This window comes from Alligator sinensis, unplaced genomic scaffold (genome assembly GCF_000455745.1).
Source record: "Alligator sinensis unplaced genomic scaffold, ASM45574v1 scaffold144_2, whole genome shotgun sequence".
In the NCBI taxonomy this organism is placed as follows: Eukaryota; Metazoa; Chordata; order Crocodylia; family Alligatoridae; genus Alligator; species Alligator sinensis.
The window spans coordinates 1,836,742-1,852,895 of record NW_005841872.1 but is presented as its reverse complement, the minus strand read 5'-3'; the positions used below and the strand labels follow the sequence as shown (position 1 = coordinate 1,852,895).

The window sequence follows — 16,154 nt, the reverse complement described above, 5'->3', positions numbered from 1 at the left end:
TCCAAGTCACAGCCTCTTAACTTGTTCACCAGTATGGTGTGGGATACCGTATCGAAGGCCTTCCTGAAGTCTAAATAAACGATGTCAACCCCTACTCCTGCGTCCAGGTGTTTTGTAACCTGGTCATAAAAAGAGACTAGATTAGTCAGGCATGACCTACCTGCCACGGACCCGTGCTGGTTTCCCCTCAGCATAATTTGTCCTGCTGGGCTCTCGCATATGTCAGCGTTGATAATTTTTTCAAAGACTTTGCCAAGGATGGAGGTGAGACTGACTGGCCTATAGTTGCCCGGGTCCTCCTTCCTCCCCTTCTTGAAAATGGGGACCACATTGGCCCTTTTCCAGTCCTCCGGGACTTGGCCCGTGTGCCACGAGCATTCAAATATTCCCACCAGTGGCTGTGCAATGACGTCGGCCAATGCCTTCAGTACCCTCGGATGGAGCTCATCCGGGCCTGCCGACTTAAAGGCATCCAGTTCTTCCAAGTGCCTCTGCACCATCTCAGGGTCTACGCGTGGTAGTCTGGTGCCCTGCTGCTGCCTCTCTACAATCCCAGTGAGAGACTTGTCTTGCCCCTCTCTTAGGAACACTGCCAAGTCCTGCTACTGTGCTTGTGGACTGCAAATCCCACAGACCTTGGGGGCAGCAGGAAGAGGAAGTAAACAGACAGCCCGTGCTGTGTTTATAATTCTTCAAAGAAAGAAATATTTGTGTTCAAGCTTTTATGAATTCAACGCCACTACCTTTTTCTCATACCCACCCCACCTCCAGCCTGGCAGCCCTCTCCTTCTTCCCTCAAGGCAGAGCAGAGCTGGGGCCTGGCCATGCCCCCTCCACTCCAGTGGGGGTGAGTCTTGGAAAGCTGCTTTCTTCCTTTCCCTTTGGCAGTGGCTGGCAGGCATGCTCTAGCACCCCACGGCTTCTGGCTTGAGCCACTGCAGGCATGTGACTGCATTTCCTCAATCAAAAGCAACCATCTGCTCATTAGCTTATTGGTTCAATCTGTGCAGTTTAGACTAACCTGCAAAAACTGAATCAATTCAGCTTTGGGGTTTTTGACGGTCTGTACTTAGTCCAGAGGTCATCTCACTCTGATTTTCACTGGAATACAGCATCCAAAGCATTTCAGCCACACCTATTACCTGGGTACTAGCTCCCTTATTTTAGTGGATATAAATACTTAAAATAGAGATCATCACATGGAAAACTCTTCAGCCTTACCACAATAGTGCTCATGGATTTGGGAAATGACTGTCCAAAAAAAGCCTATAGAACACTTATGTAGCACATACCTCACACATTAGTCACAAGTATTAAAAACCTGAGACTTTTTAGAGAAAATCTCCCTGTAAATGCAGGACTTTGCACTACAACATATTTAATGTTTTGTCCCTGCTATGTGTTTATTTGCCTTTTCAGAATTCAAGTGGCCTTCCTGCAGACATAACACTACATGTTCATGTCTATTTGCTGTCAATCACCACATAAACTCATTTTCAATATTATTTCTTAGGTTTCACTATCTCTTTTGTGTTAGCTTGCCCCTCAAACATTCCATTAATCTCCTCAAAAAGAGAAGAATAGTTTCTCTCTGTTATTTCTTTGGGGTTTGTGAAACCAGGATACTGACCCTTTCAACATTTATTTGAAAGTTGACTAAAACAGCAGCTGTACTGGAAATATAACTTTATGTTTAATATAACACAGGAAATATTAGAAAATGAAGTATTTCCTCTAAAATACTTATTCTCAAGCTGCTCACATTTCTCCAAAAGTCCACATAAAAAGACAAAAATGGTCTAAAAATGAAGTTGCTTCAAGATAGAGTTTTTAAATCTGAAGAACAATTGGAAAGGAAAAAATTCTATTGCCAGCTATATCATTTGCTACCTACTTTGCCATAATGCTAACCAAAGTAAAACTTTGGTATGTTACATGAAATGCTATAAGCCATCTATCAAACCACATAAAAGCCCCAATAAAAACTTCAGGCAATACAGTTTTCAAGTCTAAAAAATTTACTTTTGTTAAATATAATATTATATATTTAATATTTTACATTATTCACAGAGACAAAAAACCTATGTAAAATACAAGCGTAAAACCACTGAGAAATAAAAAACTTGGACACCATGAGCCAGGCTATGTGCTGCTGTAACCATAGTGCCACAATTTTTGTTTTGTAAACAAAACCAGAAAGGGAACATCTTGGAGCACATGGCCCTCTGCATTTCAGAGTATCATAAGAGAACTGGTGTGATCTTAGCATGTCAAGCTTGAGGCCGTCTGTAAACAAATCATCTAAGGAGGTAAATTCAGTATTCTTTCCCCTCCCCTACTGAAAACTCTATTGGTTTCTAAATGCCATCTCAGAGATTGAGCAGTAAATTAAAAATAGCCCATCCAAGAATAATCCTTCTATATTATACCAGGAATATTTATTAAATAGCCTTTTGGAAGCAGATTTGGTTATACAGATTTAAACATGTCCAGATTTATTTTCCCTGCTACATTTTTCCCCATATTGTTGAATCAGAGAAGAAAAAAAAAAACAGGGCTGGGGCGCCTCAGGAGGTCATCAAGTCCAACCTCTGCTCAAGGCAGGATCATCCTTGTCTGAACTGCCAGACAAGTATTTGTCTAATCTGCACTTAAAAGCTTTCACAGCCTTTCTAGGTAATCTGTTCCAGTACTTACCCATACAGTGACAAAGTTGTTTGTAATATCCAACCTAAAATCTCCCTTCTTGTACTTTCCACCCATTACTTCTTGTTCTATCCCCTATGAACATGGAGAATAGTTGATGCACCATCCTCTTTATAACAGCTTGTTTCATATTAGAAGGCTATTCTCAAACCTCCCCTCAGTCAGACAAAACAATACTAGTTTTTCCAACCTTTTTCACATCGTTTTCTGGACCTCTAAGAAATTGTCTAGAGAAGACCAATAAAAATGGCTTAAGTACAGTACCCAAAACTGGATACAATAATCTGGGCCTGAACAGACTAGAAGAGTCACTTCCAGTGACTTGCTTACCACTCACCTGCTGAATACAACCCAGTATATAAAAAACCAAAAATTTTATAACACAACACTACTCATTCAGCTCGACTCACTGTTAAATACTGGATATTATGGAAGCACCAATTTCAACCTGGAGCTTCCAGCTTGCAAGGTAAAACCACTATTGACAGCAAACAAACAATTTTGGGAGGTATACAACACATTCTTCCCTACTCCTTTAATGGTTATGAAAGAAAAAAAAATGAAGCATATCCCGATAGAAACTCTCATCCAAGGTTCGCTTGGAAACACTAAATCACTCTTCTGTTTGAAACAATCACATCAGTTTATTCTTTCAATTTGAGTGGGAGGCACATCTGAAAATTGGTCTCCTACTCAGAGAGAAGTGAGTAATATGTTATTTTTGCTCTAGAACTCAGAATCAAAGCGCAGTCACTAGTGCCAGACTCAACAGTCTAGAGCAGGGGTTTTCAACCTTTTTGGGTCAGTTACCCCCGGCAGCTGGTTGAGAAGGAAGGAGTCCCCCAGCGGCCAGTCAACGAGTGGAGAAGGGGGGTGAAAACCCCTGGTCTAGAGTAACACAGAAACACAGACATTTATAAGTCCTGGTAACCAATCAGTTGACCAGGACAGCCCTCAAGACCACATGTGGAAGTGAAAAGCCTACAACACTTCAGATAACAAATTCCCTTCACTTCCAAACAACCCAAAAATATTATGGGCAAGCAAGTACACTGGTAATTAATAGAAGTGATTAATTCAGGAGAGTTGAAGAGCACTTCTTATCCAGGGGCCAAGCATTAGCATTAGAAGAAAGACTTGCTCTACTCAAGTCATAGGTGCTTCTCCCAAAATGCTTCACCATTTGATGGAGCCAGCAACTAGTCAGACAGAACCTATTCTAGGGAAGTACCTCACAGGTTCTATTCCAATGCTAGGGACTTGCACTACTTTAAAAGACCCTTGGAGTTCAGATCCTATGGAATGTAAAATGCTTCACAAGCAGCCTTGTATCTTCCCCCTAAGAAACTGGGGAAAATGAAGAACGATGAAGTGTCAAATTGAGACAATGCAAAGTCAGGAGAGAGCCAACTAGCTTGTGTTTACACACAAAGGGTTACTTCTCTGTATGTACAGGTTTCTGGAGATGATCAATTTTCAAATATATAGTCATTCTAAAGCACTGCTTATTCAGAACCAAGTGAAATGAAACACTGGTCATAAACATACACTAAGAACTTATAACTATAAGCAAAGCCACATATATCGAACACAAAGACTGAAATTATTTCAATTTAGTTGTCTGATTAAAGTTTTTCTTGGGGGGGGGGGAGGTTGTTCATTTGTTTGTTTTTAGAAACAATATTTTTTCCTTCTTCCTCATTTAGTCTCAAGGCATTCCGTTTTATAGAAATAAAGATTACGTAAGAAATATTTCCCTCCAACAGAAGTTTTGCACTCAATTAAAACATAGGAAAACTGACTTAAGACTGAGTTAACAACAGTTCCAATATTCCAGCAGAGACAGGAGAAAGTATTCTTAGATTTCTCATAGCTAGCAATTCTGGTTCAACTAGGACATCCCATATTTACTCTAATATAAGACAAGGTTCCCCCAGCATCTGCCCGGGGGGGGGCCATGATCCTTGTCCTGTATTCACATATAGGAAAACCTCCTCATTAAAATACATTGTCTATCATTGAACTGCTGCCAGAAGCAGCATGTGCTCAGTAATGGAAACCAACTATAAAGCTGATAGAGTGCAGCCCACGTTGAGCATGCCTACAAAACACATGGTCCAAACTGAGCTAACATACTGATAGGAACCTAAACAACACCCAGGAACCAGGCACTATTATTGCAGAATAATGGTGTTCACACACAATTATTCTATAAACACCCAATTAAAAAACAACTCCAACAGCAGACAAAGCCTAAAATATTGATGAGAAAGAGTTCATTTTTCCCTGGTTGATCAGGAAGTGATCACCATCAAACAGTGGATTTAAGACTCTCCAATTATATTCACTTTGTCAGTTCTTTAAGTAGTAAAGAATGTAAAGTACTTAATACCATTGCAAGAACCACAAACATCCAAAATACCTGGTTGTTTGCCCCACACCCAGCTCTCAACAATCGATTTGGCCCTGTAAGTAGGCAATGGAGTCTCCTCTTCTTCTTTCTTCTCTTTGTCATTTTGCTCTTCTTTCTTTGATCCCGTTTGGCATTCAGTGCTGTCATCTAAAGACAGAAAAAAATGAACTAGTTAAGCTACTTTTGCAAGGGTAGATAAGCTACTATTTTACCCTCAAGCTGCCTTTCCAATCTGGAAATGAAAAAGTCAAATTTGGTACCCTCAAATTTCATAGCATTATGGTCATAGAGAGAAGGAGGAGGAAAACAAGAGCCAATACCTGCCACAAGTGCTAAGTTTCACACTGCACTAGATAAGAATTCCTGAGTAAAAAGGCAAAGTGTTAAGGAACCTGTTGAAGTCTGCTTTCAATGACAAATCTTTTTCAGCGTTACATCGGTGTTAATTCCATCAAAGACTGCAACTGGCTGGTTTCAGGTACTTTGTGTTAGTAAACTTAGATCGTGTGCATTTGTATTCTATATATAACATGCCAAACAGGCAAAAACTATATCTGTTTCAGTCAAGAGAAGCTACATAGTGGTACTTACAAAGCTTACCTCCTAACATGCACACACACAGCACTCATCATTTAGATGTCTGCAATGCATTTATTGCTTCAATAAGTAAATAGCTGAATCCCGTATGGGAGGCAAGAGGGAGGGGAAAGAGAAGCAGAAGTGTCCATGGGCCTAATCTAGGCAATGGACTGGCTTAGTGCTACTCCTCCAGTCTATAAGGTAAGGTACATTTGACACCCCTGATTTACAAGAAACATCTAGAGCCTTGTTCCCAGTCACTGGAAGTAAAAGTAATTTAAGAGTACCCATGTGGCTTTAAATAAACCTTCTCCTGATCACCTAGGAAGCTGGCAATCATAAAAATAACAAGTACATATAAAACAAGGGAATTATATAAAGCGATCCTCAGGAAAATCATGAGGCTATTTCCTTTATAACAGTTATGGCCAAAAAACAGCCCACTAAAAATAGGAGAGGCAGCTTAATTATCAGGACTACTAAACTTTCCACAAGGCTCAATGGGTTTCAAGCCGGACTGAAGGCAAACGAAGGGAAAAAAAAAAACACTTAGTTAATTTTTTTTTCCACATAACTAATTCCCACAGGGATAGGGATTGGAAATGGACTGTAGTTCAAGGGAGATGGTTCCACCAGATCATCCCTCTATGACAATGTGGTTCACAGTAACACAAGTTTTCCTAGTTTGGAAAACATAAGGTTAATCATGGATAGTTCTATGAAGGAATACCCTGCTAAATTTCTGATGCAAGCAACTGAAACCTTCGCAATTATATGAAGGTATTTCCCGTTATCTATGACCTTTACTATGTGAGTCTCTGCCACTATAACTATGTCACCATAATAGCCCCCTTAGTGAAGACTGTCTTCACTACAGCTATGCTACAGCTACAAGCTACAGATCCCCAAGACAGACAAGCTAAGCTAACACCCTCCTGTTAGCTACCACACCTTCATCCACACCAAAGGGTTCTGACAAAACAGTTTATCAGCTAAGAGTTGTGATCTTTTTATATCTTCTGCTGATATAACACTGCCAGCAAAACTCTGTAGTACAGACAAAGCCTATGTGTGGAGCTAAAGAAACCTCTGATCCAGGGCTGCCTGCACCCTAAAGCAGTACTTACATGAAATACTCTCAAGTTCCTTATGTAACAGCTAAACCATGAAAGTTTAACTGTTTGCTAAATCTGTGGACACTTTGCTTAAAATACTCCTTTTGCCTTCAAATGAATGAATGAATGGATACATACTTACAAAGGGAGCATCATGCTACATCTATGCCTCAGATGTAAGTAAATTCACACACTGTCAAAAACATTTAGAATTCTAAAGAGTTAAGAGCAAGGATACAGTCCTATAATACACATATGAACTATACCACTTCCATACATATCCAGTGATGCAGTTAAGTTTCTTGCTTATTTCTTCAGGTCCTGGCCTATTACGTAATGTTGGAAAGGCTATTCCAATTATGTGCTCAAATGATGCTAATGTAGCTGGACAAGAGCATAACCTTAAGTGCAAAATTTAGTATTCTGGAAAAACACCCTATCTTCACTTATTTTAGTGTCACAGTTTTCACTATTTCAACATAATGAACTGTGAGTGAAACAATTCTGAATAAAGATCTGAATGCTAAATACTCAGAGCAACTTGACACCAGCTATTAAGCCTGGCTACTGTAATATAATTATTTTTTTGTCCTGGACTCAACTTATGACCTTTGTACTAGGATTAGCCATGCCAATTAGGTCACCAAAGTGTCCCTTACCTTCTTTAAATCACTTCCCTGACTCTTTCTGTGGCTCTGGTTTGTTCCTTAGATTATGCCACAAACTGCAACAAAAAAACTGTCAGCAGATCTCTAAAGATTTTGGGCAGGAGTGTCAAAAGATACTGCCTGCAGAACCTCATTCTCTGGATCCTGCTGGTGCCCCTGGGTCTCAGAGTTGATTTGTATGCTGCACATGGTGCCTACACCAGCTAGTCAACATAAAGCAGCCAACTCAGTTCAGTACATCTGAATAATATTTAAAGGAATAAAACAGGTTACTACTCATTAGGTGCTCTGTTGTGTTTGTTAGCTACAATATTAATGAGATCCATATATTCCTAGATGGAAAAAGGAGGACTACCAAGAGCAAAAGTCCTCCCAAACCTATGGTCTCTGTACATCTCTTTTATGAGTCATAGGCCTTGCATCATGATCCACACAACCACCAAAAATAGAAGTAAAAAAGTTATTGGGTCATGATAAAGCACAGATCAAAACATTTTATAAACAGCAAGCATAACAAAATAAAACTATTCCTCTAATTGTTCTTTTGGCTATCCCTTCAATTAAATTACTGGGACAAACTTCATACATCTAGTTAAGAAAAATCAGTGTTGCTCTATAGAGACAATATATTCAGATAACTACTTATGAATGTGTATTTTTCTCTTTTTCCTCACAAATTACCTTTACACATCTGTAGAAAAGTAAACCAGTGTTAACTGAAGAGAGACTGAAGCACTCCCAAGGTTTAAGACTTTATCAATCCATTTAAAAAGCTGGAAGTTCCACTGCAGAAAAGTAAGTAGCAATGCTATTCTGTGAACAGACAAGTTCTACCTTCAAAACCTCAGGCAAAATGCAGGGCAGAGCGTGCTGCTGGAAGCATGAGGGCTGCAGGAGTTGGGGAGCAGGTCACAGGCACCACTTACCTGCAGGACACTGGGGCACCTGGAAGAAGGAAGAACAATCACATACCCCTTGGTACAGGGGCTGGGTGCCACAGCACCCCTGGAAAGAACTTGTAACACAAGGGTGATGCAGAACCCCAGTTGAAAAATCACTGGTCTAAAGTAATTACGGACAGGACTGCAAAAATCAGAATGGCATAAAACTGGAATTTCTCGCAAAATCTTGCTTTTGCTACTTAGGTCTGAACCTATTGACTAAAGCAGACAAAAAAAGCAAGAAATAACACTTCTTCAATGAGGGCTATTTCAATTTTACATCTGTTTTTTTTCCCTTTGGTTTTTTTGAAACAGAGATGTCTTGAAAAGTTGTGAGAATTAAAGAAGTTCATTTTTGGTTTTGCCCGTCTATAAAAAAAATCCCCGTCCCTCTTCAGTATTTAAAAAAAAGTTATCACACTGCTCCGTCTGGCCGCCTGCTGGGGATGCAGGCTCAAGCTGCCTCGATGCGGGTCCCAGAGCCTGAGCCCCACGTGCCAATCTGCGCACTGCCAGGGCAAAGAAGGGATCCTGGTGAAGGCCTCTTCAGGCTCGTCCCTCTCCAATGTCCCCTGCCACATCCCCCCTGTGCAGGGGATGCATCACTCCTTTTATACCCTCAGGGGGCTCCACTCCCTGAAGTCCAGGGGCTTCGTACCCCGTCCCTTTGGGAAAAGGGTGGCGCCGGCTCCTCCCCACTCTTCCCCGATTGGTGGATGGGCTCCACCAATCAGAATTGAGCACTCTCAAGCCCAGGACACACTGGGGCTTAAGCAGGTAAGTCCACCACAAATTGAATAGCCTTGAATAACCCACCCCACACATACACACTTTTTCCCCATGGTACAAGCTAGTCACAGACACTGATGCATGTAACATTTCAACATGAACCTGCTTAAACCATACACAGTGCAATAAAACAAGTCACAAATACCTTCAGATATTCAAGACTTATCATAACTCCCTTTAATCTTCTATTTGCCAGACTAAATAACTCTAATTCTTTCTGCCTTTCCACCTAAGTAAAGTTTCCCAAGCCTCTCATCAATTTTGTCACTCTGCTGGATTCGTTAATATGTCCACATGTTTCTTAAAGTGTAGGGCCCAAAACAGGATGTTCCACATAAACCCTCACCAGGGTTAAACACAGAAGGGAAATCATTTCCCTTGATTCTATGATGTAATGACTGGCTCTGCAGATGCAAGGAGGATACCTTGGACATTAGTAAGGCTTTTGATAAGGTCTCCCACAACATTCTTGCAATCAAGCTAAGGAAGTATGGGCTGGATGAATGGACTGTAAGGTGAACAGAAAACTGGCTGGGTTGTTGGGTTCAAAGGCTACTAATCAGTGGCTTGATATCTAGTTGACAGATGGCATCAAGTGAAGTGCCCCAGAGGTCAGTGTTGCAGTCAATTTTGTTTAATATCTTCATTAACAAGCTAAAAGATAGGATGGACCACATACTCAGCAAGTTTGCAGATATCAACCTAGAGAGAGTAGCAGATATGCTGGAGGGTAGTGACAGGATTTAGAGAGAGACCTAGACAAATTGGAGGTTTGGACCAAAAGAAAAATCATGAGGTTAAATAAGGACAAGTACAAAGGTCCTGCACTTAGGACAGAACAATCCCAGGCAACAGTACAGGCTGGGGACTGAATAAGCAGCAGCTCTGCAGAAAAGGACCTGGGGGTTACAGTGGACAATAAGCTGAGTATGAGCCAACAATGTGCCCTTGTTGCCAAAAAGGCTAACAGCATACTGGGCTGCATTGGTAGGAGAGTTGCCAGCAGATCAAGGGAAGCGATTATTCTCCTCTATTGGGCACTAATGAAGTGACATCTGAAGTACTGTGTCCAGTTTTGGGTCCCCCACTACAGAAAGTACACGGAGAAATTGGGAAGTCCAGCAGAGGACCAAGAAAAAGGTTAGGGGGCTGGGCCACGTGATTTGCGAGAAGAGGCTGAGAGAAGTAGGCTTGTTTAGTCTAGAAAAGAAAAAAGACTGAGTGGTTATTTAATAGCAGCCTTCAAGTCCCTGAAGAGAGGTTCCAAAGAAGATGAAGCTAGACTGTTCTCAGTGGTGGCAGAGAACAGAACAAGGAGCAATGGTCTCAAGTTGCAACAAGGAGAGTTTAGGTTAGATATTAGGAAAAGCTCTCTCAAGAGGAAGGGGGGAAAAAAAACCATGAACAGGCTACCCAGATTGCAATCCTTAGAGGTTTTTAAGGCCAGATAGACAAAGCCTTGACTGGGACCCTATAGGCGGGCATGGTCCTGCTTTGAGCTGGGGGTTGGACTAGATAACTTTCCGAGTCCCTTCCAATACCTAATTTTCCACGATTTTATGATTTACAAATGAGGCTCCTATTACTCAGTACAGCCTAGTATGCTCTTGGTCTTTTTTGAACTAGCAAATAAATTAAGAATCTTAGAGATTCTAACTCCAAAAATAAATTTTAAACCCTCCAAACTGTGCTGTGACCACTGTAAGGTTATTTTCCAGGGTCACTGTCTGGCACTGCAGCACTGGAACCTAACTTTCTCTGTACTTGTTTGGCCATTAAAGTACTTTCGTTTCAAGTACAGCACAATTACAAACCTGCATCGCAGGAAGAGGACAACAGCAGCACTGAAAGACAGTACCTTTGCTGTTTTTGGTCTACTGGACTTGAGGGTTTTTTTGACCTTTTGGACAAATCATTATGTTCTCCAGCAAAGAACAAAGCTGACTGAACTTTTGCCCAATACACTCTAGTTCTATTACTCTAGTGGAATAAGCGCACAAAAAGTACCAATACTAGGAGGAGAGAGTGATGAAGCTGAGATAATATAAAATTTCCTTTAAAAAAAAAAAAATGAGGAGGGAGAGAAGAGGATCATGAAAGCATTGCTAGTTTGGGACAATATTTTTACTTGCAGTCCAACTGATGATTACCACACTTTCAGCTACTAAACTGAAAGTAAAAATAAAGACAGAATAGAAGTCTTCCTCTATCATGACTAGCTATCACTTATTTCAAGAAGGGTCTTATCTTCATTGCCCAGCATTCTGCATTTTACATGAACATATGGAACAAGATGCATCCTATTTCAGCAGAAGCCAGGCGCCCACACAAATAGAAAGTGTATTTGGTAAAATGCCATCACCTTAGAGTTAGGTTTATTATGCATTTTTCATTATCCCTCCCCTTCTTCCAGTTTCCCCTCACCACCCCACTGCAACTTAGGTTGCTATCCTACCTTCTCCCTTCTAAGATGAAATACTTCTCCCCCTCTCCAAGATGCAGTTGGATAGGAAAGCAAAACTACACAAAAATATTTAACACGATGAGCCAGATCCTACTCCACTCATTAGATTCTCAAGTGCTATCAATTCCACATTGCGAGTCCCTAAAGAAGTGTCAGTACAAAAGAGCATGGGCTTCTATCTCCTCACTGAATTTTTCCTACTTAGTTTTAAGGACAAGATGACAGTGTTACAAAATGAATTACTTATTTTTCAGGGACTCAAGCAAGGTAGAACAGGATCCTATTTTGGCATTGCATATACAGAATAAGAGCCAGCCCAATGCTTCTATATTCATATTGTCAAGACTGTCCTGGATCTGAAAACTAATGAGATAACGTGAAGTATTGAGTAGAGCTAACATGGATACCAGAAGCAAATGCCATATGATAACAAACCGTACCTTTTCTTGGAGGTAGCTCACCATTCTGTGCTAATTCTGTTCCAGGGTATACAATTTCTCCATCCTTCACCATTTCATTCCATAAGCCACAGAGTCCATCTCGTGTGAAAGCAAGCTATTAAGATAAATTAAAAAAGAGAAATGTATAGCATTATGTTTTTTCCTACAAGATTTCAGGCCAAGTTTTCAAAAATCGTATGCCTCACATCCAAGATACTACCAAAGCAATAGTTGTTTAGTTGACCTAAGGGTATGTTCTTTGAAACTGGCATGCATACAAAAAATTCACACTCCATATCTTAACAGCTCTCTCAGGTGACTTTATATAATCATCAATATTTTGATTTTTTTTTTTGGTAAACAATACTGTAAACAATATTATCTCTGTTCCAAAATTATTCACAAATCCAGGAAAATGCCCAATAGTCTGCCTTAAAAAAAAACAAACCAAACACCCAAGGTAAATTCACAAGACCAGTGAGGCGGTGATAGTTGCAGTTATGCTCAGGCACCCTCTTTGATCCAACAGAGCAGTGGCTAGAGCACTCAGCTGGAATGCGAAACCCACTTTTACCTCTGTCCTCTGATGGGATTTGGACCATGTTATCACATCCCTCTAGAGCATTCTCAGCATGAAAGGTATTTTGGAGATCTCCCTCAGTGTGACTCTTCTGTTGATGCTGTTCTATCATGTGTATAATATTTAAATCTGCACCGAAGGAAGAACCAGAACTAAGAACACTTATCTGAGTGCAAACACCTCACAGCAGAACTCCGAGCAAAAAAGTCTCTAGAGGCTGGTTGCTACAGCATTCACTTGGGAATTAGGACCTTAATCTAGTGCTTTTTAAGTTTTTTCATGGGACGTAACTTGTTTTCACACAAAATGAAACAGCATTAACAAAAGGTATAAGGAGTCCCACCCCAGAATACTCTACAGCTTGGTGTTTAAGGCATTCTTCAGGGACCAAATCGACCCTAAAGGAAGAATTTCAGTCTGTTGTTTTGGCAGCTGAGCCAAAACATTATTCCCAAAGCTCTAATTATAACCCTGACTTCAAATAATTGTGTCATTATGCTTTTAACAAAGCCAAAGTATGAAACAAATCCCCAAGAAAACAAACAAAAAAGGACATACTGGTAAATAACATCTTTATCACCAGGAGGATTGTAGCACTTGTAAATACCACCTAGTATGACTCTGAAAATGGTATTATCACACACACCTCTCATCACAAGTGGGATACAGCAAGAAATATCAGGGGAATTGTGTTTAACTCAGTCTCCAGAACTCCACTGCCTTCTGCCAGGTATCCACAATGCAATGCATTAATAAAAAAAAAAAATGTGATTCCTACCATAATGGTACAATCCCTGCTCAAAACCCATCTGCTAACTAGATGTTTTGGGTGGACAGTGTCCCTCTGCTGTCTACATTGGATAGATGGGGAAAGTCTGGTGTTCATTCACTCATTCTCATACACAATCTGACACCAGGTCCAAAACAACACAGCCCTGTGGCATTACACTAGCCTCCCTGGACATCCCATCATTGACCTCAAAGTAGCTCTTCTAGACAACAAAACTTTAAAAACAAACTTGAACTGGAAACTGTGGAATAAAAAGTAATCTACAGACTGGATTGTGTTAATGATGTTGTGTAAACAGGGACTAAAGTTTCTTATCCCATTACCTGGATTAGCTTGTGTAGCCCTTTTGTCCCTGTGGGTTTACTGTTTGTGGCTCTCAACACTGCCTCCCTTTCCCGCGCTCTCCTTCTTTCTTATTTAAATCATTATTTGATGCACAGCTCTGGGCATGTCCTTTCACAACATCTGATGAAGTCAGCTCACACTTAAGAAAACTCATGCTATATACATCTCTGATTTAGCCTCTAAGGTGCAGTTCTGCCCTCCCTTATCTATTTAACAGCATCAGCTTGCCATTCAACCAGTCATGAGATCAATGTACCTCAAACATGCCATAAAGTGGCATACACAGATTGCCTGCATAACAGTTGCTGCAGAACACTTACTGTAGTGGCAGAAAGCCCAACACAGCCGTACTCAATTTCCACAAGAGCCAACTGGGCTGAAATGCATTTCCAGAAACTCTATTCTTTTAAAAAATAGTCTTTCAATAAAAAAAGTCATATTTTAGAAGCAAATCTATTTAGATTTCATATCAGAGACATCTAAACAAAGCTCACCAACAAGCTCATTTAGATGTTACAACTTGTCAGTATGTACTACTACAGTACAAGCTGGATACTTCATAGGGTTATCTTCATTATCCCTTGGAAAAACAAGAGTTAGCAAAGTGACTGGAGGTATGCAAAGCCCCAGCAAGCAGCTTCACAGGGCCACTGTGTACTCCCATCAGCCACTGGTGAGATAGTACTTCATGGGGAAGCAGCATCCTTTGAAGTAAAAGCAGAAAACAGCTGAGCAGCTTTTCCTAAATTCAGCAACCCTCTGCTAATTAAGAAGGTAGCAAACTACCCAGATATGGATGATCCTATATTCTGCTGCATTCAACTTTACTAAAATTTACTAAATGATGTTCAGTATCAGCATTAAATTTTGAATATACAAAAAACTAGAACTCTTGGTTTCAAAATACCTTTTATTAGACCAACTGGAAAATGGCAAGAAAATTGTCCTTTTCTGCAAGATTTCGGGATCAAAATCCCTTCATCAGGCTCTGGGAAAAGTGAAGATGGTACAAGATGGTAAAAACTCCCCATAGGTAGGAAATAAACTTCATTTTTACACAGAGGGAGCTGAAGGTGGAAGGCTGTCCCTCTGGGTCCATGAGAGTTTTGAATGTCACTTTGAGAGTTACTATTTCAGGACTAGATAGAACACAATGAAACAGGATTGGAGAGCTGTTATAACCATGATGGTCCAGGAAACATACAAAAAAGCAAAGGCTTTTCATGATATAATTTGTTAGGCCAAACATATAGTTAGGAGAAGTATAAGACAACCTTTCTGGCATAAATTGCCCTTCTTCCTACGAAAGCAGCAAGCAGGCTAAGCCAAATCAGAGAAAAAAAATTATTTGTGTTCAAATAAAAGCAAGTCACTTAAGGGAAGGAAGAATGGTACTGAAGTGGGAGCAAGAGATGACTGGAAATAGTTTCAAAACAGAGAAATACAATTATTAGGTTAACCACATCTCTTTCAATTATACAGCTGGTCCAATAAAATATACCACAGAAAAACCCTTGCCTCAAGATAGAGCATAGGTATTTACAGGAAGCTGCCCTCTACTAAGTTTTCTATTCAAGGTGACTTTTGAAAACTGAGACTTGTCTCAAATTGCATGACTCTACCTTCCCTAATAAGGGAGAACATTTTGACCATCCAACTATGAACTGAACGATAGCTATGAATGTTTAACAATGAAAAAAATCCAACGAAATTGAAGGGTGATGTGTACCTTTCCAGTATGATAAAAGCTACCATATCCCTCACTGAGGCAGCCAAGGAATTTATTTTCCTTCTCTTTGGATTTTCTTAAAGCACTTAACACACTATGTACTTCTGCCTGGTGATTTTTTTGACATTGTAATAAAAAATAAAAAACTGTGTGGTTATTTTAAAAGGGGACAACTTTTGAAAGCTACTTTGGATTACAAAGGAAATTATTTTAGGTTATTTATTTAGCTCAACACTTTCTCATGGTGTATATTTAACAAACCAAAAAAGTTATATTATGTCGTTTACACTTTTTTTAGTTCCCCACCCTTAAACTTATGTACTTTGCTTAATACTCCAGGTGAGACAATGGGCTTGTAGCCTGCAGGGTTTCCCTGGCTCTTTGTATATGCACATGAACTGTTCAGCCCCTTCAATGCACTGCAAAGCTTGATTCATCCTCCAGTACTTTTTTTTCCTAGCATGATTTCTCTCTCCCAGATTGACTTATATCAAAGTCAGTACTACATGAATTACCACATGAATTAGAAAGACAGACTCTGCATTTTAGTGGAATTTTACTTGCCATCTTCCTTCACTAGCTGAAAAAAACATGT

The 16,154-nt window shown here is 40.1% G+C and overlaps 1 protein-coding gene across 1 annotated transcript in view; it reads right to left on the bottom strand.

Annotated features, from left to right (window-relative positions):
* The window catches only part of HERC2 (HECT and RLD domain containing E3 ubiquitin protein ligase 2), a 200,259-nt gene that overhangs the window by 168,401 nt on the left and 15,704 nt on the right, over positions 1-16,154 (bottom strand). The window contains 2 exon segments of the mRNA XM_006017070.3: positions 5,129-5,266; positions 12,116-12,230. Of these exon segments, the coding sequence (XP_006017132.1) occupies positions 5,129-5,266; positions 12,116-12,230 (253 nt within the window).